At 39.7% G+C, this 24,591-nt stretch overlaps 1 protein-coding gene across 1 annotated transcript in view; it reads left to right on the top strand.

Annotated features, from left to right (window-relative positions):
• Positions 1–1,905: 1,905 nt before the first annotated feature.
• MAP3K1 (mitogen-activated protein kinase kinase kinase 1) overlaps positions 1,906–24,591 on the top strand; it is a 76,391-nt gene continuing 53,705 nt past the window's right edge. Inside the window, exon 1 of the mRNA XM_043978410.1 lies at positions 1,906–2,360. Within this exon, the coding sequence (XP_043834345.1) occupies positions 1,906–2,360 (455 nt within the window). The remainder of the gene's footprint in view (positions 2,361–24,591) is intronic.

Below are 24,591 nucleotides of genomic sequence, written 5' to 3'. Positions count from 1 at the left end.
AATATGGACTTGCGACATCACAGGAAGGGAACTCGAAGGATTAATCCTGGAATTAAAGACTAAAAAACTTTTAACATTGCCTGGATTTTTCATTGCTTTCAAAATGTGCACTTCTCAATTTTAAAAATAATCTGTAAAATGAAGATCTATTTTACATCCCCTTTTCAGAAACACAGGGTAGTAATTATCCTTGTCTTCCAGTAATAGACTAGAAAAGGGGCTTCTGAACTGTAACATTTGCGAAAGAAAACAGAGGAGTTAGTATGCAGACAGCTCAGGCTCCTGGTTACATTTGTAATAAGATAAGGCTGAGTACATTACTCCCTCTCTTCGTCCCATGTGATGTATCACCCTTTCAGTGTATGAAAGTTTGTTCGCTGTTTTGCAAAATAAATCCAGAGAAGACACTTCTTGCCCTCGGGAAGGGTTATCATCTATAGGGCAAGGCATATACTAACTCGTCTCACAGAAAGAAGGTAGAGTAGAAACAAACTAGACACAGTGAATCCCTTTGTGGCACTGGAAAGGCTGAGGATAATTAACATTTAAATAGTGCTTTTCATCCCAAAGCACCTTATCGTAAGGAATCGCACAGGGAATGGAGCCATTTGAAATATATCATTGGGGAAATACCAGCAGCTAGCCCTAAACCACCCACACAGCGATTTCTCGCTCTCGCTTTCCTCAGGGAGACTTCATAATTATTAAGTAAGGGCCTTTTTTGTTTTGTTTTACGTCTTAAAGGATAATGGCGCGGGGGAGGGGGAGGGAATGTTAAGTCTTAAGCGTTGCGATGGGAGCATTGCCCTTGAGTTCCTGAGACAATCCGCTTCTCCCTCTTCCTATTCCGTTCTGTAGCATTTATCCAACACTGGAACACACACCTAGCCCCTCCTTTAGGTTTCACTGCTTTCCCTCAGCCGGGGGAAAAGAAACCTCAAATCAGGGACTTCAGAATATAGCCGCCAGTGACCTGATTATTTCATGAACTTTTATTTTTGTCTTCTTATTCCTTTAAGGAGGATAGAATGCATTAAAAACTTTCTTGCTGGACTTTGAATGGTGGTAAGAATCAGTCATACCTGCGTAGTCTTTACCTGCGCCTAAGGATCTGGAAGGAGAAGCTCTTATTGGCCCCCATACACACTCCCGGGAAGTCTTGCTGCAGAACAGCAGGTTTTGTTTTTTTTTTTAATCGACTTTTTACTCCAGTCTAGCCCTACCGGTGGCCACGTCCTCAACGGTTCTAATTATTTATTCTTGCACACCGGAGACTTGCCTTGAGCAAGTTCCAAACCAGCAGTGCTGAGACTGCCGGGGAGAGGAAGCTGTGATTAAGCTCCTCCCGCGGGAGCTGCAAGAACTGACTACCTGCAGTGGGCGGGAGGCTGGGCAGGAGAGTGCCCACTACACAGCTGCTCCAGGCCGGTTACAGGAGCGCAGTGGACTAGGCTACCTACCGCGTCTCCCATTCTACCCGGGTTCCCACAGTCTCCTCCCACCAACCTGCCAGCGACTGCACTTCAACCATTCCCGCCTCCTACCGCTAGGGGCGTAGCTCTCCACGTTCATCTCCTCCTCCTCCTCCTCCTCCTCCTCTTCCTCCTCCTGTGCGCTCCACCCCTTCACCCCCCTTTCCCGGCTTCTAACGCTACTCTAATTGACCAACCGCAGATCTCCGCTCCATCCCCCAGTTCAGCCCCTTTTCCCCCTTCCCACTGCTGGAGTCCCGTTTGCGTCGGCTCCCACGTCGTTGGCGTAGCCTCCGCTACGCTCTCGGCGCTCGGCTGTCCTAGCTCCGCACACCTCCCGCCCCCAGCGAGCTCTGGGCCCCTCCTCCCTCCTCCTGTCCCTCCCCTCCCCTCCCCTCCGCGAGGACAGAGCGAATGTAGCCCGCGAGAGAAAATGGCGGCGGCGGCGGGGAATCGCACCTCGTCGTCGGGATTACCGGGCTCCGCGGCGGCGGCGGCTAGCCCTGAAGCCGGCGGCGGGCTCCTGCGGGACGCGGGCAGCGGGGGCCGCGAGCGGGCGGACTGGCGGCGGAGGCAGCTGCGCCAAGTGCGGAGCGTGGAGCTAGACCCGCCGCTCTTCCCCGCCTCCCCGCCGCCCTCCTCGGCGTCCCCCTCCCCGGAGCCCAGGGACCCTGCGCCTCCGGGGCCGCCGGCCGCCGCGGGGGGCGGCTTCCAGCCTGCAGCGCCCCCGCCGCCGCCACTCCCCGCTCCCCTCGCCCGCGGCGCCTGCCAGTCCCCCGAGCCGCCACCGCCGGACAGAGGCGCCCCGAGCCCGGCGGGAGCCGAGCCCGGAGACCGGAGGGCGGCCCCGAGCGAGCCGCCGCCCGCAGCCGCCGGTGCCCCCGCGAGGTAAGGAACTGCCCGCCCCAGGCGCGCACCCGGCACTCAGCACCCCTGCAGACGGGAGCCCCCCTGCCCGTTCCACCTTCTCCCCCACCCCTGAAACGACCCGACACCAGCCGGGCTCCGGGCACTCCCCGAATGAATGAAACTCCCTGGGGCAGCGGGTGGGGGGGAAGTGTCCGGAGCCTCTACTGGGGAAGAGGGAGGTGCGGCGATCCTGGAGGAGAGTCCGCTAGGGACCAGGGTCTTCCTGGGGAGACTTCCCTCCCTCCCCTCCACCTTCCCTATGGCTCCCCGGTGTTGGGCGGGGTCCCGAGACCCACCTTTGGAGTGGGAGTGAAGGAAGGACCGGAGGTGGGTATGCGCCGGGGGCGGGGGGTGGTGGTTATTGTTTGGAAACATGTGGGACACCGGGTCTGTATTGCTTGGGTCTGGTTGCGGAAATAGTTGGGGGGGGGGGGCGGGTAGGATAGTCAGTTGCACTGTGTAGACTGGTAGGTTGCGGCTGTAGACGGGGAAGTTGGCCGGCCTGGGAGGTTGCCCTGCTTAGACTTTGAGGTTGACCAATCTGGGAGGTTGCCTTGTGTGTACTTGGGAGGTGGATCGGTCTCGGGGTTTGCCTTGTGTGTGTAGACTAAGAAGTTGCCCTGTGTAGACTGGCGGACCCGGAGTTCTGGGAGACTGAGCTTGAAAACCAGCATTTGCCCGGGCGGCAGCTCCGAGGGGATGGGAATGGGGGTGGGGGTACTGGACTGGAGCTCCCGGTGTTTGCCGAGTGGGCGGGGAAGCCACTGCGGAGGAGAAGATGCCTCAGGGACTGGGTGTCCCGAGAACTAGTGGGCTCCATGCGGAGGCTGTGGACGCCCCGGAGGGATTGGCGCTTAGGTACCGTGCAGAGTGAGCTTGGACCGGAGCTGAGCTGTCCAGGCTGCTGCTGGGGCTGGCAGGGGAGGAGGAGGGGGAGGAGAAGGGCGCGGGAGATCCGGACCGCTGCGGTGGCTCTAGAGCCTAGTGGGCAGGAGCGAGGTCCGGGGCCAGCCGCTGTTTGTATGGTGGAGGAGGAGGAGGAGGAAGCGAGATCCACGGGCGGCCCGCGCTCGCGCCTGTGCTTGTGCGTGACAGACAGAACCTGCTGTCTTGGAGCGGGATCTTCCACGCCGCCCTGGCTTCAGCTTGCCCAGGAGGAGACCTAGTTTCTGTGGCAGGTAACCAGGGGTTTGGGGGCTGGCGGCTGTCTTTTATGGTTGGAAGAATGTCGAGCAGGTCAGAGCCCTGGGGAGGCGGATGAACTGCAAACCCCAGGGTTCCCCAATCTTTGCAAAACTTCTAAAGGTTCACGCTTAAGTATCCGTTGGGCCTAGAGTGCTTCAAACTGGTAGCTGCAGGAGCTGAGAGTTTATTTATATGACTTATGTTTGAGATCCCTTTGAAGTTTGAATTTACTTGGGTGGCTAAAGATCCTAGACCGGATGTGTCAGCCATTCGGTTTCCAAGCGGTTCAACCCGTTAACTGCCACCACAATCTTCTCACCTCTGGGTGAGAGTGGGGCGCACTTTGCATTAGCTTCAGCTCACCCAGCTGCAAACGCTGCACCTTACGAATTCAGTAGCAACAGCATGATATGTTATTTAAAATCTCAAGTTCTTTTCACTTCCGCTCAAAGAGCAATGGTAATGTGACTAAGAAAAATGATTGTTTTCTTGACTTTTTATTTAGTGACAAACTCTGTTAAAGGAAATCATTAAATGTGACAGTTAGACTTTTTTTAAAATTTCAACACTGAGTAAACTGCAGAACACGAATTGTTGAGAAGTTAGTGTTTGAGTCTTTGAATTTTTTTTTGTGGTATTGCACCGAATCTCCAGTAGGATGTCCTGATGCCTATTTAAACACCCACACATATAATTTTGATCTTGTGTGTGTAAGCCTTTTAAATGAAACTCACCTTCAAGGAGTTTCCCTAGTTCTATTTGTGGCTAAAATGATTTGACATAATTTTTGTTGTGGGCTTGGTTGATTTCAATTTATTTTAAAGCTTCGGTGTTATAACTTAATCCTTTAAAGAACATTTCAAAATACACTCTCAAATACTAACAAGTCCCTTAAGACATCATGAAAAACAGAAGAGCTTTTAACTAGGTTTTTTTGCCATAAGCATCTGTTGTAAATAAATATCTAACAAACTTTTCTGCAAAGTACTGATTGTTACACTTAATGTTTAATCTCCTTTGTGTAGTTTCCCAGTGGAGACTGGATTAAATCATTTACTGCGGAATTGTGCATTTTTTAATTGAAGTACATTGTGTCTATACATTAGGTTAGGCATTTTGTGGTCCAGAAATTAATTTTACTTTTTTCTGTTCTGAGAGAGATTTATAGTAGTAAGGACATAACTTTATATGGTTGTCAGGCATTTGAGATAAATTAATACCTGAACTGGTTAGGCCACAGTTAGTGTGTTAACACTTGTCAAATGTTTGGAAGTAGATAAGAAAAAAGTAGCAATAACATACACAAAACGCTGGTTAGCTAAAGGACTAAGCTTTCCTTAGATCACAGCTCTAGAGCTGAAAGAGATTTGGAGATCATTTAGTCCTACTCTCATTTGCAAATGAGGAAACCATAGCCTAGAAAAGTCATGACTTTGCCAAAGTCACATGCTAGTAAGTAGCCCCAGCCAGTGCTTGAACCATGGCTGTTCTTCAGAATGCAGGCACCTGAACAGTTCTTTCTCCTGTCTCTATAACCTGGATGTTTTCCTTTTGGTTGTAGAGTAAACTAAAATCTTGTTCAATATCTAATGGTGCATATCAAAATACTTTCTTGAAATTTAATTGAATGGCCACTGGAGGCATAGTTTATATAGTATGTCAGAACTGAACGGAAAATATATATGGTATTTGAAAATGAAAGGAAAATAATTAGCATGGACAATTATGTATTTGAGGATAAATTCAGTCACTTAATTAGATAGATTATTAGGGGTTGTCAAGGTCAGAACCAGATCTGAAGAATTTGTGTAAAATAGTTGATCTTTCCTAATTTGTTTAACATATTCCAAGATTTCAAAATTACTTTGGCGCCATAATTTAATCAGGTTCTCAAAAAAAAAAATGTTCAATTTCCCCTTAGTCTGGATGTCTTAGTTTAAACCTCTTCTTAAAGTAAGTAGTAAAAGCTCATTTTTAAATGACCAATTTACCTTCTACTTTCCAGTAGTAATTTAGATTCTCTGAAGTCTCAGGTAAAAAAAAAAATCTGCTAAAACATTAAGAATAAGAAAACTAAGCTTAGAGAGAGGGAAAACTTACTAGGTCTTAGAGCAATGACGGCATAAAAGCTCATTTCAGTGTTTTATGTTTCTAGGAGTATTTTAAAATATGTCTGAACTCCTTGAGCATGAAGTGGTTTAGTTATTTCCATGTTTTGTCCACAGCTTCTAACCCTTTTGATATAGAAAAGTGTAATAAGTATATTTGCAGTGATTGTATACAGGTGCATGTGTAGCTTTTTTATATTCTGTTGTCCTTATGCTTCTGAAATGTCAGTGAAAGTTTCTGTGCCCTCTATAATTTTGCCCAAGGGAATGTTGATTGTTCTTTGTCACAAATTACAGGAGTTTTTCCTTTGGATTTACTTTACTACTTTTGAAGAAAATTACAGTTTTACTACTTTTCATTGAACAGGCCAACTGTGAATTTTAGTAGATATAATGATTTTGTCCTATCTTACCACCCCCCCCCCCAAAAAAACCTATCAGTTTGGTAACCCCATGAAAGAACAACGATATGCTGTACCTTTTAGTTTTTGTCTAATCTAAAGATATTTCATATACTGCTTTTGTAACTCATATTCTTCAGCTTTTACATCTTTTGTTTCTCTACTTTTATTAGAAAGGTAGCTGAACATCACCATGATTGTTAACCTGACTTTTTACTTATAGGCACATCACATCACTAGATAATAATGAAATCAGTATTTCCCTATAATTTTTGTGAGTGGCATTTATAAAGTATCTTAATAAAAGGTAATTGCAGAAGTTAGAATTAAATAAATCTAAAAAAGTAATGGTTGTAAAATGGTTTTAGCTTCTATTTTAAATTAAGACAATAAATGTATTCACTAAAGACAGTTTAAATATAACATTGAAAGAGAAAGATCAGGGGCAGAAATTGTTGCCAATTTTTGTTTTCTTTTCATATCTGATTTTGGCAAGGGTGACCTGGTTTAACCAGCATTCCTTAATGTATGATTTCTAATACACTATAATAACTCCATTTTGTTAGATACAAAAGCCGGAAGTAGTACTGTTCATTGATATTCTTTCAGGGCTTCATTACCACCCACAACCATAATCTGTATTTTTTTTTTTGTAAGTTTTCTCAGTATAACTTTTTTGACGAGTAATAGAGAAAACTAAATAGGATAAGGAGTCCTCCTGTGATTATACCTAGAGCAATAAAACTAGTTGCAGCTCGATCCTTTTGGGCCCTGCTGATCACTCTGCAGGACTTCATTGTGTTCATTCCAAAATCGGAAATGGATAGAGGTGCTAATGTTAGTGATGATAAATGGTTTGCTAGGAAGAAAATTTGGAGTTTCCATACATGTTAGAACTCTGAAGGAGAAAAAAATAACTGCTAAATGCTGTGTTGCTTTTTGGGGGGAGCTTCTGAAGTGTACTCATTAAAGATGGGTTTTTGCACCTGTGCTATTGTTATGCTTACTTGCTATAAGATATGTGTTCCTTAAACTTGGATATTTTCCTTTCCTTGATGACTGATTTATGGTGATAAGACTTTTGACTAAGCTAATTTTAACTAGAATATAGAATATCTTTTTGAAAAGAAATGTTGAAAACAGGAGCAAAATTTCTTTGACCTTGGACACTCAAAAAAAAAGTTATAGAGAAAATTATTGGCCAGAATTGTTTAATTCTTGTATAGCAACGTAGTGAAATAAGCTAGATGCTCTCCTCACTTTGCTGAAACGTAAGGGAACACAGCTGTAATTTAAAGAGTGTTAATTGAGAACATGCTCAAGAAAATGTTCATATAGCAATTATCCTCTGAATAAGAGGTTTATGCAAAAATATTTTTACAGGATAGCAAACATAATGATTTAATTGTTTATATGCTGATATACTATTCTTCCTTAAAATAAATCATTGTTAGTGATATTTGATATAATTTTCCTATAGACTAATTAGTACATTGTCTGGCCCTTAAAAACATAGTTCCCTCCTAGTAAATTAGAGGATATGCCTACCAATGCATATAAAATATGCTTCTTGCTATAACCTGAACACACGTTTGATAATAACACTTAGAGATATTGCCCTAATATTTAGGTAAAACATAAGGGTGGGAGAAATGGGTTGTTTTGTGTAGATTATAGTGTTAGACTATAAGGAAAGCAAAATTATTACATAGTTTGTGTTAAGGTAATGCATATTGTTATTCATAGAAAAATCTTATGAGATCTCCAAACCATCATTGCTTTTTAAAATTAAAATCAACACAAAATTATATTTACAGCTGAGTAGGTGTGTAAGCCATTGGAGCACTAGTGTAACTAAGATCTCTTTCATTATTTGGGAAGATTCCATGTAGCCTTCAAGGTTAGCATGACACAGGGCACATTGTAGTGAAGTTTATTCCACTTTCTCTGTATCTTTTGAATATTGGTGTTTCATTCTATTGGGGGGGGGAGGGGGGGAATAATCTCTCTTGCCATCGCTAGGATGTGTGCTACATTTCCGGTTTAGAATACTGGCAGAAGACTCGAGATACTGATTAGTTTCAAATTGCCCCTGCCTACATAGAGGACTACAAGTTCAGACATGATATTTTCTTGCAAGAGAAAATCAAAATGGGGGTGTGGAAAGCAAGAAATGGGATGAAATTCAATCTGCCAACGCTGACTTTTAAATATAATTTTTATTGTTAATAACAATTCTGTCAGCTAATACATCAATATAAGGAAATCTACAACATGATCTGGTTTACATAAAATAAGGAAGAAATACTTGAGATTATTAATACCGTATATATAACATGTTATATATGATTGGGTATTTTACAATAGTAGGAAGTATTCTGTTGGTAGGATAGTTACATCCCTTGGAATTTCAAGTGAAATGATTTGATTGAGTATATTGAGGTCATTGAATTTTCTGTCAAGGAGAAGGACAAACAAGGAATTTTTTTGGTTAAAAGTCATGAGACAGGTACTTTTGAATGCATATTCCTTTCTCATTTCTCTAGCTTTTGGAAGTGAGACCTTTAAGACTAGGCTCCAAACTGCAACTGACATCTTTCCTTTCCTATCCCTTATTCAGTACTTTAGCATATCTACTCATGTGTAAAGATAATGATATACTTTATTGTCGACAAGATATAGAAGATGGAGGTTGACATTTACAGAATAGACTACTATTAAGATTTTCTTTGTTACCAGAATAATTTATATGATACCTTGCCAGAAAGACATCAAAATAACGTCCACTGATTGGATTTTCCTAAATAGCTATCTTAAAATTTGTTTAAACTGAATATCCTTAAATTTTTATTGTGACATATAAACTGTTAACTATAAACTGATTAAGACTGAGCTTCTTGAGGGGAAATAACTGTATCTTTTTGTGAACTTTCATACAATGTTTCATATAGATGCAACCCTGTGTCTCCAGATGTTGATATGTGTTGAAATTTAAGTAATCATTGATAGTAGATGCTAGTGTGTATGCATATAGACAAATTCAGATACTGTGATCCATTGATGTGGATGTTATCTTAACGTTGCATGCCTTCTCATCAGCAGCAGTTCTTGTCTGAGTTTATATGGGGTAGTAAAGAGAGCACTGAACCTAGACTTGGCAAAACCTGAATTCATATTATGCCTCATTTACTTACTAGCTAGGCAAGTCATTTTACACCATTGGCCTCATCTGTAAAGTGGGGTGATGATAGCAGATACCTCACAGAATTGTTCTGAGGATCAAAGGAGATAAATCATGTAAAGCACTTTGCAAGTCTTAAAGCAACATATAAATGTTAACTATTTGGTTGTTAATTTAGAAAGATTTGGAGTCAGAAGACTAGGTTGAAATCCCATCCTACTCTTACTACCTGTGTTACTTTTAGCAAGTCATTTAACCTTTTTGTATCTCAGGTTCCTTCTCTATAAATGGTCAGACTAGATGACATATTTAAGAGTCTTTGAAATTTTAAACATCATTTGATCCTGGTAACAAGGTAGAGTTCAAGAAGCTCATTTTATCTTTCAAATCTAAGAGACCAATCCAAAGCTTTAAAAAAAATCCATAAAAGTGAGTCCTTTGAATTTGAATTTTTCAATACTTCCAAGACATGTAATTTCATTGTTATGGGTACTCCTTCTACCAGTGCAGATGAGTCCACTCTGTAATTAGTTGTCTTTGAAAGTTACCATGGCTGAAAAATTCACCACCAATTTATTAAATCTCTCCAAACATAGATGGGTTGATCTTAGGATCCCAGACAAGCAGTTCATCCCTGGGTCCATACTCAACCCTTTCCAGTTTGGCAGAAGCAGTCTGAGTTTACTCCCACTCGACTGGTAGAGCCTTTAAGAGTGCAGGCTCATCTCTGCACCGCGCTCCTCCGAAAAATATACTGAATCTCTGTAAAAAGTATTTCATAGCTCAAGTTTTCACTGATTCATTCTAGTCTTTCTCTGTTAGGTTAAATTAATGGAAAAGTCCTGAACTCTCCAACTCATCTACTAAATAGCAGTGCCATTGGGGACATCAGAACTCCAGTTTCTGGTTTCTTATCTGACAAATGGCAATGATATAGGATCTAGTGAGATAATCTATGTAAAATCACTTTTGAAAACTTCACTGTGAATTGGCAGTTATTCAAAATAGAGTAAATATTCAGGATGCAGTTTCCTCCATTTTGATTAAGAGAATTGTCCTTCCTCTCCTCAAAAATGGGGCATTTTTTGGTTCATCTCTGAGTAGATACTGGGTTTCTATTAGTATTGCTAAGCACTTAGAAAAATGTTATCTCGTGCTGAGTTTTTTTTTAAATGATACCAAATCTGACATTCTTTTCTCTGAAACTCAGATCCTTAAAAAAAGCAAAGCAATGGCAGATAAACCTAAGTTAAATACAAGATTCTACTGATAGTCTTTGTAATTCCCTTCTGTGGAATCTAAGCTCTTGTATTGAATTCTGCCCTTTAGTGGGTGGTATTTTAATAAGACTGTTGTATGCAGAAATACTGTAGCTCTTATTAGTGTTATTCAAACTATATTGGCAGCCCATTTGAAATGTACTCAGTTTAAAGCACTCAAGTTGCTTCTGTATACCCTACACAAAGACAAAAATATCTGTAAAATGTATCCATTTAGAGTGCAAGATGTTGGAAGGTTGACTGTTTTGGTACATTGTACCTTCTTTGCCTCTTTTCTATTGGAATATTGGCCACAGATATCTTGACTCCAGTGACAATTCTGTTTGGGGAGAGAACTGTCTGGGGCCCAAGTCTTCCTCCTCCTCTTTTACTGATGTATTATTTTTTGTTTCCCAAAGCAATTGAACCACAGCACAAATAACTGAATTTGGTGCATTTTGTATAACAAACTAATTTTAAATTTTTAAATGTGTTGTGTCAGAATAGCACAGTGGTCCTTTTACATGGACATAGGTTAAAATATGTATGTATGCTAGTTAGGGAACTAAATTTACAGTCTGGTGACTACTTAAACATTTCAAGGTTTTATGGTGCATTGGTCTTTCCCTTAAAACATTTATTATTTTGTTACGAATTGACATATCTCACTTTTTCCCCTCCTAAATCTAAAAAAGGAGAGGAGACAGAGAGAAGAGAATCTTTAAAAAAGGGAGCAGGACGAAAAGAAGATATACCATAATAATATGGTACTTCCAGTCATGAGGAATGCTAATACATTACCTAAGACACTAAACAGTATTTATTAAGTTTCTATTATGTAAGATGTTTTCTAACCCTTAAAATTCTGCCATGTGATATATTTCAAGGAGCTGTGCTTTCATTGGTGTGGGTATTTCACTAATGAAGAATATAATTCCTCTATACTTTAGTATGCGTCTAAGTAACAGTATGCAATCTGCACTCATTTTCTTTTTTTGTTTTTCTTGTTTTCTTGAGTTTTTGTGGCTGAAAACATCACCCAGTGGCCAGCTTTGTGGTGATAATTATCTTTGAACTCGGCCTCAAATAAAGATAAAAAGAGTTTTCAATCTCTTTTCCATCTTGGGGAGTGGGACTGTAGCAGGATTCTCTCTTTGCATAGCCTTTTAAAAACAACCCAGGGCTACTATCCTGCCAGGAGATGGCATTGGAGTAGGTTTTTTAGGGAATGCTTTTGTTCAGTAATATGTAAGTACTGATAAAAAATGTAATTGAAAAATATTTCATAAGGAATTCAGACATTAGGTTTTGAGAAAATTGAAAAAGTAGAATCCTAAGTTTTATAAATTATTCTTTTATAAAGTAAATCATAGCTTTATTTCAGAGATAGATTCATGAAGAAAATATTTTTGGAACCAAGCAAAATATTGGCTGCTGCTGGCATATGTATAGTCCTGAGAAAATTGAAGCCATTTTTTGTGAACTCTCTCATTTCTCCTACTTCATACCTTGCCTTTTTTTTTTTGGCCTAGTCTCTATCCCTTTACTTAATCTGAGGAAGATGTGGCTCTTTTTTTCAAGGCCAAACCTTCTACCTATGCCTTTGAGCCCCACTTCTTCCAGTCTTCTACAGAAGCTTGCTTGTTTTAGTAATTTCTCTTTTAATCTTCCATCTCTCTTCTCTCTCTCCTCTTCAATATTCTCTGACCTCCTGCTCCTTCCTTTCCCCTTTTCTCTGCCCTGGCTCTTTCCTTGCTGTCTACAAGCCTGTCCAGGTCTCCACCACCCTCAGAACCTTTCCTTGACTTTGACAGTTTGTTATCCTCTGTGAAGTGGATAAAGTGCTAGGCCTGGAGGCAGAAAGACACGCATTCAAATTCCACCTCCAGCACTACCTGTGTGACCATGGTCAAGTCACTTTACCTCTCTAAACCTCAATTTCCTCACTTGTAAAATGAAAGGGCTGAATTATATGTCCTCTCAGGCCCTTTCTGATGATCTTACACCCCCCCCCCAAAAAAAAAAGGGTTCTCTAAGATTACTGAGGATCTTTTAATTGCTAAATTCAATAAGGAATCTGTTCTCACTCCTCATCTTGGGCCTGTCTGAAGCTCTTGATACTGTTGACCTTTTCCCCTGGATACTCTTTTTTTCCCCTTCTCTTGGCTTCCATGAATGACACTGTTCCCTCCTGGTTCTTCTGTTTGATCTTTGGGAGTATTGTTGCTTCATTTTGGGCTTTATTCATTAGCATGCTAAAGGATGACCCACCAATTTCATTTGCTCCTATAAATGTGTATGTACATATATATTATATATATATTATATATATATATATATATAATATATATATTCCTTTTACTTGGTCATATTTATACTCTGTGTATCCATAGCCATCATATTCTCTACCTGAAAGTTGTTTTGTGTAAAAATCTGACACCTTTACCTAGGATGAAAATTAAGTAGTGGCATCTCCAGCTTAGCTTTTTTTCCCTTTTCACCATTTCTTTAGTTTCTTGGAGAAATTTTGCTAGTTCCAACTTTGGACCTATTTTATTTCCTTTTTTGATTCACTCTCTTAAGTTCACAGCATATTTCTGGAAAGTTTCAAAAACATTGGTAATAGGGGTTCCATGTAGGACATAATGATGAGGATGATAAATGGAACTGGGGGAAGAGAAGTTCTCAGAGGCCTTCTTTCTCTCTCATCTGGTCATTAACTGTCTATGTAAGAGTCTCCAAACAATCCTGCAGCAGCTTTGTTGTTGATTCAAAAGCAAATGGAATCCAGTGTAATAATTTTTAAGTTTATGTACATTTTTTAATCTCAAAGATCGCTTAGCCTCAGTCTTAATCCTTGTTTCTTTGGGGATTTTACTGTTTTACTGATTCTCCCCCCACCCCCACCCTTTATTAAGTTCATGTGTGAAATCTTGAAGCCAGCATATATTGGTGGCAGGATATATTTTATTTTTGTATTATTCTAGGGTTTTTTTTGGGGGGGGGGGTTGCAGGGCACTGAGGGTTAAGTGACTTGCCCAGGGTCACACAGCTAATAAGTGTCAAGTGTCTGAGGCCGGATTTGAACTCAGGTACTCCTGAATCCAGGGCCGGTGCTTTATCTACCTAGCTGCCCCCTCTAGTTTTTAAATGAGATAATTTTACCATTAAATTGAAGAGGATACAATAATTTTCTTGCTTCCATAGTTCTTGATTTAAATGACAATCTTGCTAGTTAAGATGAAACTGATCCTGCAAACAGAACAAAAGTGAGATCTCTCGTTTTAGCATTAGCAAAGAGTATATTAGGACTACAGAAGACCATATTTATTAAATTGGTGTCAGTTGGTCAACAAATGAACCTCTTCTGCCTTGCACACTTGAATGTCCATCTCATTCAGCCTCTGACCTTTTCTTCCTTCTTTGCTGTATTCTTCTTTGTATCTACTTCATTGGCATGGATAGCTTCCATTTGTATAGCTCCTGAAGTTTTGCAAAGGCCAAAGAACTGTTTTTGTCTTTGTATCCTCAGTCCGTCATGATTTATATATAGTAGGTACCTAATGAAATTGTAAGGGGGAAGAAGCATTTATATCGTGCCTTCTATGTGCCAGGCATTATGCTAAGTGTTTTACAACTGTTAGCTCATTTGATCATCATAACAATCCTGCAAAGGAGTTGCTATTAGTATCCCCATTTTACAGCTAAGGAAACTGAGGCAAACAGAGGTTAAGTGACTGTCTGGGGTTACACAGCTTAGTAAGTATCTGAGTATGGATTTGAACTGACTCCAGGCCTAGTGCTCTCTCCACTGTGCCACCACTTCAGCTACTCTCCATATAGATATAGGAAAAATGTCTACTGCTTACAGAGGGATGGTGACATCTATATGGAACAGACTTTACTGAGTCAACCAATTCCTTATCAGAGATGATAAAACATCTATCTGTGTAATGAATACTTAATCTTGAAGTTCTCTTGTCAAAGTCTGATTTCTGGTTGTCAAGTTTACAAAACCTCTTTTGAGGGAATGAAAGAGCAAAGTTACCAAGTTCTGATTAGAGTTAAATTCCAAGAGACAATGTGAGTAATGTAATTTGAGTCCTAGAGAAGGACAAATAAGGCAAGAATAACTTACTCTTGGTTTCATTATAGCTCCCACATAATAAGCACTTAATGGTGGTTTGAACTTAATTGTACTATATTTGGAAGTGAGATATTTGCTCCCCATCATAAGTATTTTAAAAGTGTGTTTGAGGGTTGATTTGTCTATTTCCATCATGAATCATTTCTTGACAGAGTAATATAGAAAATATTTTCAAATGGAATATTTTCATTTGCTGTATTTAGTTAATAGTTGACATAGAATTAGGCTTGTTTTCTCAATGTATTACATTTACAAGTATCTGGCCATTACTTTAAAACATGCCACTAAGCATGCCATGCTTTTTATCAGAAACTGGCAATACAATGCTAGCTATGACAGTAGATATTTAGAAAATTATTTTAAAAATTTTTGGTGGGTTTACCCTGATCTGTTTATACTGTGGTCAAAAATGTGTGTGTGTGTGTGTGTGTGTGTGTGTGTGTGTTCTGAATCTGAACCATGTATATATACACACATATCTCCTAAAAATTTGGTTCAAATTTGGAATAGCCTGATAGTGGAACAGAGCAAAGAGCCATAGGAGGATGGAGTCCATCATCTCAGTGTCATCTGTATTTTGTCCACAGTACAGGTGCCTGTACTGGCAAAATCTGTGGCTGGTAAGCAGTTTGTGAGAGCAATGTAAAATTAAATTTTCCTACCCATTCTCACTACCAAGACATGAAAAACAAAACCCTCAAATGCTGGACTCAGGTCCAGGGAGGCAATTTTGACATCATAGAGAAAAGTATATATTCAAGGATGTCTTGCTTTCTTTTCTCTCAGCTACTTCCTGGGCCAAAATTCTCTGATAAGAAATAAAACAGTTAATGTTCAAAATCATCTCATCATTGAATCCAGCGACCTGCTCTATAATGTAATCAAAGCTACATTGTGTGCTATGATGAAATTTCATGTCATATCCTTGATGAAGATTAATGAATACTGAGAATATGCATGACTTAGGCTGTAATTATTAAATATCAATACAGTAAAAGTTTAACTTCAAGAATACTTCCCACTCTAAGCCACAATAACTTGTCTGTTTAATTCTTTGTGCATGTATATGTGTGTGTTTTACTATAAGGCTGCTTTTGGTTCTTACAAGAGGACTAAGTTATAGGTTAAAGTGTCATCAAGTTTTTCTGGAACTTAGAATAGTAAAGCACCTTGGATGGATCTGCTGTGCATAGTTCTGTCACTATAACAGTATTGTGGAAAGTTTCAGTGTAATTTTTTCATATTTCTGTAATGTTAGATTTTTTCAAAAAAATGTCTTTTATAAGTAATATATATTTGAAATTTTATATGTAGTCAAATCTTTCTGCTCATTATCCACTTAGGATTATCTGTGGCAAACAAAATCCCAGACTTACTGTTACATAATATACTAGTGGGTTTCCTCCTCCTTTAACCACATGAATTGGTATATATTTGGGGAAGGAAAATGCTGTGTATTAAGTATTATTCTTTGAGCTTTTCTATATTGAAAGTGGTGTCAGGCAAAAACAAGTCCTCAACTGTAAAATGAGGCGGTTGTACTAGATTACATTAAAGGTCTCTTTGAGCTCTAGTTGGTCCTACAGTATAATGGTTTTAACGATATTACATCTTACCATGCTATTTAAATAATGTTCCTTTCAACATTTGTCCAGGCCTGTGCCTCTTACATTTTAAAAACACTACTTTTTACTAGTGTGCTTTATGTGATAGCATCCCTTTCTGTTTAAGAGAAGTAAGGATCAACTAATTACCATTTATTAATTACTTACTGTAGGTTGGGCCAAAAGTCACTAAGGCGTTTCAGGATTTAATAACTCCTTTATTTTTTGTTTTTAATTTATACTACCATAGCATTATATATGTAGAATTTACATTATGCTTGAAAAATCAAATCTCACAAATGTTAAAAAATAATTTTCAAAAAGTTGTCAAAACATCCTAACTTTTGGCCCACCCTGTATATACTTGGGGTGTTTTAACTGTGCTGTAAAAATACAGTATACTGTGTAGTGTTGGAACCCTGAATTTCAGAGATTAGAACCATCTGGCAAGGAGCCAAGCATGGGGACAATTGTAAATTCTATCTTGAGTCAAGTTGAGTAGTACAGATTAAGAATATGCACAGGGTGGCAGAGTGGATAGAGCACTGGCCCTGGAATCAGGGAGACCTGAGTTCAAATCCGGCCTCAAACACTTGACACTTACTAGCTGTGTGACCCTGGGCAAGTCACTTAACCCCAATTGTCTCACTAAAAAATAAAAAGAATATGCACAGGTCAGAGTAAAACTGTGGATTCTATGCCAGAAAGGCCTGAGGTTTGGGGTGAGGGGGAAGAGAACAGGGTTTCTTCTCTCAAGGAACTAGTCATCGAGAGCAGGGCTTCTTAAACTTTTCCCACTCATGACTCCTTTTCACCCAAGAAATTTCCCACTCATGACTCCAGGTATATAGGTATACCAAATTAGGATACAAGTCAAACATTTACTGCCAGTTTGATAGCATACCTCATCAGTAAAAAAAAAAAAAATCTTGTTCCCCACCCCAAGTTGTCTCTAGTCTAAAAATATCTTCAGTTCCTTCATGCATTCATTATCTTGATGGCATTCACTACCCTTATATCCTCCTTCACATGCCTTCATAGGTGTCACTCAGCACTATATGTGGTGTAATTGGGCAGAATATAGTGGAACTATCACTTCTCGAGCCCTGGAGACAAAACTTCACTTTAAAAAATAGATATTTATGGTTAATTTAACAATCATAAGAAAACACAAATATTTCAGTATATAAAGAACAAAAGAGTTATATGAGAAACTTTTTACTGTTGTAGTTTTTTAAAAATATATAAAGTTTAACAAGATAGTGACACTTGCACTATTTAAATCAGCTGCATTTTTGTTTTCTTGAATTGCTTTGTAAGGTGGCATTGGCTTTGGTGGCTTTATTGCATTCTTGACTCTTTGAGTATGAAGACATTTATTCCTATTAAATTTCATCTGATTAACACAGGACTTAGCATATATAGTAAGCATTTACATGCTTTTTCTTTTTTGCAATGAGGGTTGTGACCTGCCCAAGTCACACAGCTACTAAGTGTCTGGCTAGTGAGGTCGGATTTGAACTCAGGTCCTCCTGAATCTAGAGCCCATGTTCTATCCACTGTGCCACTTAGCTTCCCCATGCTTTTTCATTCATTCTCCCCTTCCCCCATTTTCTAGCTCCTTAGGAATGCTTTGGAGCCTTCATCTGTCATCTAGGTCTTTAGCTATCTTTCAGAGCTTTGTGTCATATGCAAATTTGGTAAGTATGCCATCTCTGCCTCTTAACACTTTTGTCAATGACCTGGGCTAACAGGACCGAGCACAGATTCCTGGGATAATTAATGTTGTTGTTTGAATCAAATTGTTAAAAAGATAGCTAGGTTGGGGCCAAGATGGGATTGAGGAAGGGTCTGAGGGTCTTGAATATAAGACTAAGGGATTTGTATTTGTACCGGGATTATATGAATCCAAATTCAAATCCTTCAGTCTCGTATTCAAGACCTTTTATCATTTAGTGTCTGAAAGTGGATGTTGAGGAAGGTGAAGTTTGGCTCACCCCATGTAATAACCCAGAAAAGAATATCATCAACCTAATCTTAAATTATGGCAGAAATCAAATCCTTAATGACTGATTTCAAGAGTAGATAAAATAATGTTATTTATTATTTGGGCAAGAACAAACTCTAAAGGAAGAGAATAAATGTTTAAAAAATTATTATACAAGGGACAGCTAGATAGTGCAGTGGATGGAACACTGGCCCTGGAGTCAGGAGGACCTGAGTTCAAATATGACCTCAGACACTTGACACTTACTAGCTGTGTGACCCTGGGCAAGTCACTTAACCCTCATTGCCTTACCCCCCAAAACATTATTATACAAAATCAAAGATGGTTCCTGCAGGGAAGGAATTTAATTTTCTAAAGGGGTAAATGACACATAGGAGAGTTAAGGGCCTCAATGGATTTGGGGAAATTGTAGACTGGACAGAGCCATTTGGAGCTAGATGTACACACTGTTATGAGCCGTAATGTCAGTTGAGATGATGGTGGTGGTGGTGATGATGATGGTGATGATGGTGAGGACGACAACATTTATATAGCACTTACTATGTGCCAGACCCTGTGCTAAAGCACTTTACATTATCTAATTCGATCCTCACAACAACCCTGGGAAGTGCTATTATGACCCCCATTCTGCAATTGAGAAAACTGAGACAAACAGGTTAAATGACTTCCCCAAGTGTCTGAGGCCAGATTTGAATTTAGGTTTTCCTGACTCCAGGCCCAGTCCTGGCTGCCTAGTTATTATTCAAGACCTGGAATGTAATGTGGTAGGTGAAGGACAGTAAGGTTGTTGATGAGATGTCAAGACCAGTGAAACGAATCATAGCTGGACTAGATCCTAGATATAACTGGTTACTGGATCAGTCACCAGTTAAGGTATTGAGGAAGTGCCATTTGGGGGTTATACCAGATTCCTGTGTTCTTCTGTTCTGGGCATAGTGAACCTTTTACTTATATTCAGGTGAAGATGGAAGTGAATCACTGGTTTTTTTATGCTTTGCTGAGAGAACTATTACAGATCAAGGGGCGTGGGGGAATTCCTGACCCTTGAAAGATGAGAGCGGGTCAGATCAGAACAGATGTGGCCCCAACTAGAGCCGCTGCAGTGACCCTGTATCAGAGGATCCGCCTGCTCAGGAGAAGCAGTAGATTTCCCTGGGGTCACTGCTAACAGATTCTGGTGCAGACTTAGGGATCTTAGAAGGGAAACTCCAGAGAGGAACGGAGTCCCCAGCTGACTGCTGCAAATGAGACGCAAGTTAACTGGTGAATTAAGTTGTGGGCAGGGAAATTCTCTGAGCCAGGAGAAGTGTGATAAATGTAGAAGTTAAGCTGATCTTTTCTCATCCCAGGAGCCTTTGGCACAGGTTTGATTCTTTTTTATTTTTTCATGTTGGTCATAGAGCTAGAAGAGACCTCGAAGGCCACTTAATCACATTCCCTCAATTTATAGATGAAGAGTCTGAGGCCCAGGAAGATCAGGTGGTTTGTCCAGGCCTAACCAGCAGAAGTAGAGTTGAACAAAGGTCCTCTGACTTAACATCAGCACTAGATAAGTAAAGGCTGCCCAGAGGTCCTGGCTGTCTCAGCACTGAAGGCCTGGCATTAGGACCTGTCTCCAGTGCCGTTTCTAAGAGCTTTCTAGAAGGATAAGAGCCACTGGGCCACACTTAATATCACCTGGAAAATCTCAGACCTCCATGTTTCCTAGGGCAGCAGAAGAAAGAGGTGAACTTTAGAGCCTGGCTTCCTCTTGTAAACATAGAGAGATAATATGTCTTAAGCTGATGGCTACAAAGCCTCAACTTCCATGCTGCCTTGGGGAATTGTTGGACTAGGAGGAGTTCTGAGTTGGAGCTTGGGACGCGTTTTCTGATAGAAATGTTACATGAAATGAAAGCCTGTTATGAAGACTATACTTCATATGTCTTATGGGATTAATAGGCTTTTTGGGGATAGGCCTGGGAACATAGCCCTCATTCATTAATAATATTAATTTGAAGCATGGACTCTTCACACATTTGAAAACTGCATGTATTTTTATTCCTCGTCAGATTAGGTAAAATCTAATGTGGGGGTGGAGAGCAAAATTTCCCAGATCCAAACCCTCTTCCCCTTACATATATATGACACTGGTTTCACTAGTTAAAAAGTAATTAGGCTTAATGAAATTTTTCTTTTAAAATACAAATGCTCCTAGGGAAGAATTACTGTGTGAATTACTTTAGTCAGATTAAAACTCTTCCCACACTTGTGATGGTTACTCCTTTATTTTTCCTTAGATTTCTCAATTCATAGAATCTTTTAAACATTCTCCACAAATACCAAAGCTCTGCTCTATGAGCAACTAATCCAGGCTCATGAACAGAATCAGCAAAACAATAAAAAATAATGAACAGTTTAAAAATAATTTGTATTGAGCTTTGGACTAAGCTGTGATTTTTAATAGATTTGGCTTCTTAAATATGTTAACCTGTTTTGTTTTGTTTAGAATAGTAGTACTCTGCGATCCCAAAGCAAATACCTACTAACAGTCAAGGAAAAACCTTCTCTTAAATATGTTGGACGATAATGGGAAGTCAGCCTAAGGTTAAAAAGTTTGTCCCCTGCTAAATTGTTATAAATGATTCACGCAAGATCCAAATATTTTAATTAATTTGTTGTATATTGTAGTTATTTGTGTTTATTTTATTCTTTTTAGTACTCTAGTGTGCCATAACTAGCAAAGGTAGTATCCTAGTCCTTACAGAACTTAGGAGTTCAATTCAGTACAAAGGACCCTGATTTTTTTAAAGTAGCTGTTTTGGAAAGTAAAGACATATATACACAAATAACTATGATAGAAGGGAGAGTGTGATAAATTCAAGGAAAAGGTCCAAGCAGAGTGCTTTGAGAAATGTGAAGAGGGAACAATCACCTTCAGCTGAGGATTGAGGAAAGGGAGAGCTAAGGATAGCTTTTGGAGCAAGGGCAGTTAGGCCTTCAAGAGTAGGAAGAAGGAGTTCTGCAATTCAGATTGGTTGTTGGAAGAAGGCAGCAAGGAAAGTCAATTCTGTGACTGCCAGGATTATGAACAAAGGCCTGTAATGTAAGCAAATGAGGGCAGGATAAGAATGGAGTATGGAAAGTTGTTTAATTTGATTGGACTGGTACATGAAGGGAAATAGTACAAAATAAACCTAGAAGGTTATATTGGAGCTACAACTCTAGAGAGTCTGCGCTGCTAGGATCAAGAGTTAATACTTTTTTTCAGTAGGAGGCACTGAAGGTTTTTGCAGCATCAGGAAGATGATGTAGACAACAGTCGTGTGAAGCATGAATGGAAAAGGGAAGAGACTGGAGGAAGGAAGCTATTACAGTAGTGTAAGAGAAAAGTCTTGAAGACCTCAACAAGGGTGACTTCAATAAATAAATAAAAATAAATAAAGGCATTATTAAAGGTTTATACAACTTTCAACAAAGCCAGGAGTCAGGTAATACAGGTGACAAAATCAGAGTTCAGAAAGATCTTAGTAGGCCAGAACAGTGGGTCAGATTTAATAATATTACATTTAAAAGGAAAAATGCAGATTTTTACACTTTCATTAAAAAAATGAACTGCATAGCTATAACATTGGGAAGTCATGGCCAGAGTTCATTTAAAATTTTAGCATACATCTATTAAGTGATTATTATGTGCCAGGTACTAGGTACTATGTGTGTACTAGGTATTAAGGTTACAGTGAGAAAAATGAAGCTCCCTGCTTTCAGGTAGTGTACTTGGGAGCTACAGATTGAGGTTTGGTGAGAACAGCATGTAGACAAATAAATTAAAAGTAATTTCAACACATAACTTGTGGGGGTGGGGAGAGTACTCCAGAAGAGTCTCATGTACAGTAGGAGGTGGTACCTGAGCTATACTTCAAAGGAAGGAATTATAAGGGGGCAGAAGTGAGGAGTGAACTCCTTCCATATATAGGGGAAGCCTACTTGTAGTCATGAAGGAGGGAGATGGAATATGACACATGGAAAACAGTCTTCCTGGGAATAGTTGGGTAAGCAGTTGGAAGAGGGGAAGAGTATATGAAATAGGGAAGAGAGGTGAAATTCAGATAGTGGAGGACTGCAAATCTAGGATAAGGATTTTATGTTTTATTATGTACCTAATAGAGATCCTTTACTGGAGAATTTAAAAATAAGTTCTGTGGGAAATGATTTAAGAGCATGTTATCAAGCATCTCTGATACCTCTCAGTTAGGAGATAGATAACATTCTTCATAAATTGATCTCTATAATCTTGATGGATTGTTATGTTGATCAAGGTTCTTATGTCTTTCAAATTTGTTCATTTTTATTGGTTTGAGTAGACCCAAACTTTGCATCAGTTCATACAAGTCTCCTCAGTTTTTCTGAAAACTGTCTCTCTAATATTTTTATTAATTAATCCATTACATTGTTGAACTGTTCCCTAATTAATGATCACCCCCTTAGTTTCCAGGGTTTTTTGCCACTGAAAAAAAGGGGTGTTATAAATATTTTTGCATATAAGGGATCTCTTCTTTCTTTGTTCTTTTATGGGATATAGGCTTTAGCAGTAGTATAGTTTCTTAAAAGTGTTTATACGGTTTAGCATATTTGGAAGCATAGTTCCAAATTACTTTCTAGAATGGCTAGGCCAATTCACAACTCCACCAGGAGTGAGTGCATTAGTGTGCTTCTTTTCCTGCTGTCCCTCCAACATTTGTCATTTTCTGATGGATGTCAGGTAGAACTTCAGGGTTGCTTTAATTTGCATTTCTTTAATTGTTAGTGATTTGGAACAAGTTTTTTTCCTCATGGCTAGTGATAGCTTATATTTATTTTCTTGAGAATTGCTTGTTCATATCCTTTGACTCTTCGTCAATTGGGGGATGAAAGCTAGCACTTGTAAATTTCATCTGTATAGAGATGTGGAGGTCCCGGGAATCAAGGTTAGTTAATAGTGAAGCTAGGGGGACAGCTAGGTGGTACGGTGGATGGAGCACTGGCCCTAGATTCAGGAGGACCTGAGTTCAAATTTGGGCTCAGATACTTGACACTTAACTAGCTGTGTGACCCTGGGCAAATCACTTAACCCCAATTGCCTCACACACACAAAAAAAAGTGAAGCTAGGGCATTAGGGTCATCATTATCAAAACTGAGGTCTCTGAAGATGGTGGCAGAAGTTAGGATGGGAAGTCTGAGCTAGAATTTATTTTAAAGTAAATTCCACACCTTATTAGATATGTGGAGAGTTCTAAAGCACATTGGCTTCATATAAAGTAAACCATGAGGATGAAATCAGAAGTGTCTACACAGGGATAATTCAGTAAAGTGGTAGGTGGGAAAAGGACTATGTGAACAGGTGAAAATCACAAGGATTTAAAGGAATTAGTATATTTTTTAATTGGCAATGCTTATTTTTTTGAATACCAAGTTTTCTAATAAAGTGAATTTTGTGTAGTAGGTCTTGGACATTATTTAAAGTACAAATTAGAGTTAAAACGTGTGTCATTAAAACAAATTAAATTAAAATCAATTCATTTGAATTTGTCTAATTTTCATAATTTGGTTTATTTCAAATATTATTTAATAAGTAATGTTTATAAGGTCATGTAAAAATCACTTTTGACTGCTGATCAGCCTGAGAGAGGAGCTCAGCACACGTTCCGGACCCAGCCAGAAACAGACAGTGCTTCCAGAGCCTCGGAGTCTTCAGCACCAGTGGCTTCTTCGGAGGCTCTGCTCACTGACCAGTGAGGGGGTTCGGTGGTTGGTCAGGATGAAGTGATTGCAGTCTCTGCTGGAGTTGGGGCGAAGAACCCTGGTTCTGAGCTAGTGGGCTGAATCAAGTGGTGGCGGCCCAGTGGGTGAGGGGCACAGGCACACCAAGCTTCTGACCATAGAGAATCAGATTTCAATCAGACATCTGCTTCCGGGCTGAGATGAGTAAGCAAAGAAAACAGTGCACAATAGACAGCTTCTTTGGGGGAGGGGTAGACCAGAATATACCCTCAGAAGAAGATAGTAACAAAGTCAAAGCTCCAACATCCAAAGCTTCCAAGAAAAATATGAATTAGTCTCAGGCCATGGAAGCACTCAAAAAGGACTTTGAAGAGAAAGTAGGAGAGATAGAAGGAAGATTCAGAGAGATGGAGGAAAGAATGGAAAGAGAAATGAGAGTGATGCAGAAGAGTCATGAGAAAAAGGTCAATAGCTTGAAAAGCCAAATGGAAGAGGAGATTAAAAAGCTCTCTGAAGAAAATCATTCCCCAAGAATTAGGATTAAACAAATGGAAGCTAGTGACTTTATAAGAAACCA

Source organism: Dromiciops gliroides, chromosome 1 (genome assembly GCF_019393635.1).
Source record: "Dromiciops gliroides isolate mDroGli1 chromosome 1, mDroGli1.pri, whole genome shotgun sequence".
In the NCBI taxonomy this organism is placed as follows: Eukaryota; Metazoa; Chordata; class Mammalia; order Microbiotheria; family Microbiotheriidae; genus Dromiciops; species Dromiciops gliroides.
Note: the sequence above shows the minus strand (reverse complement) of the source record. Positions and strands in the feature narration are given on the sequence as shown.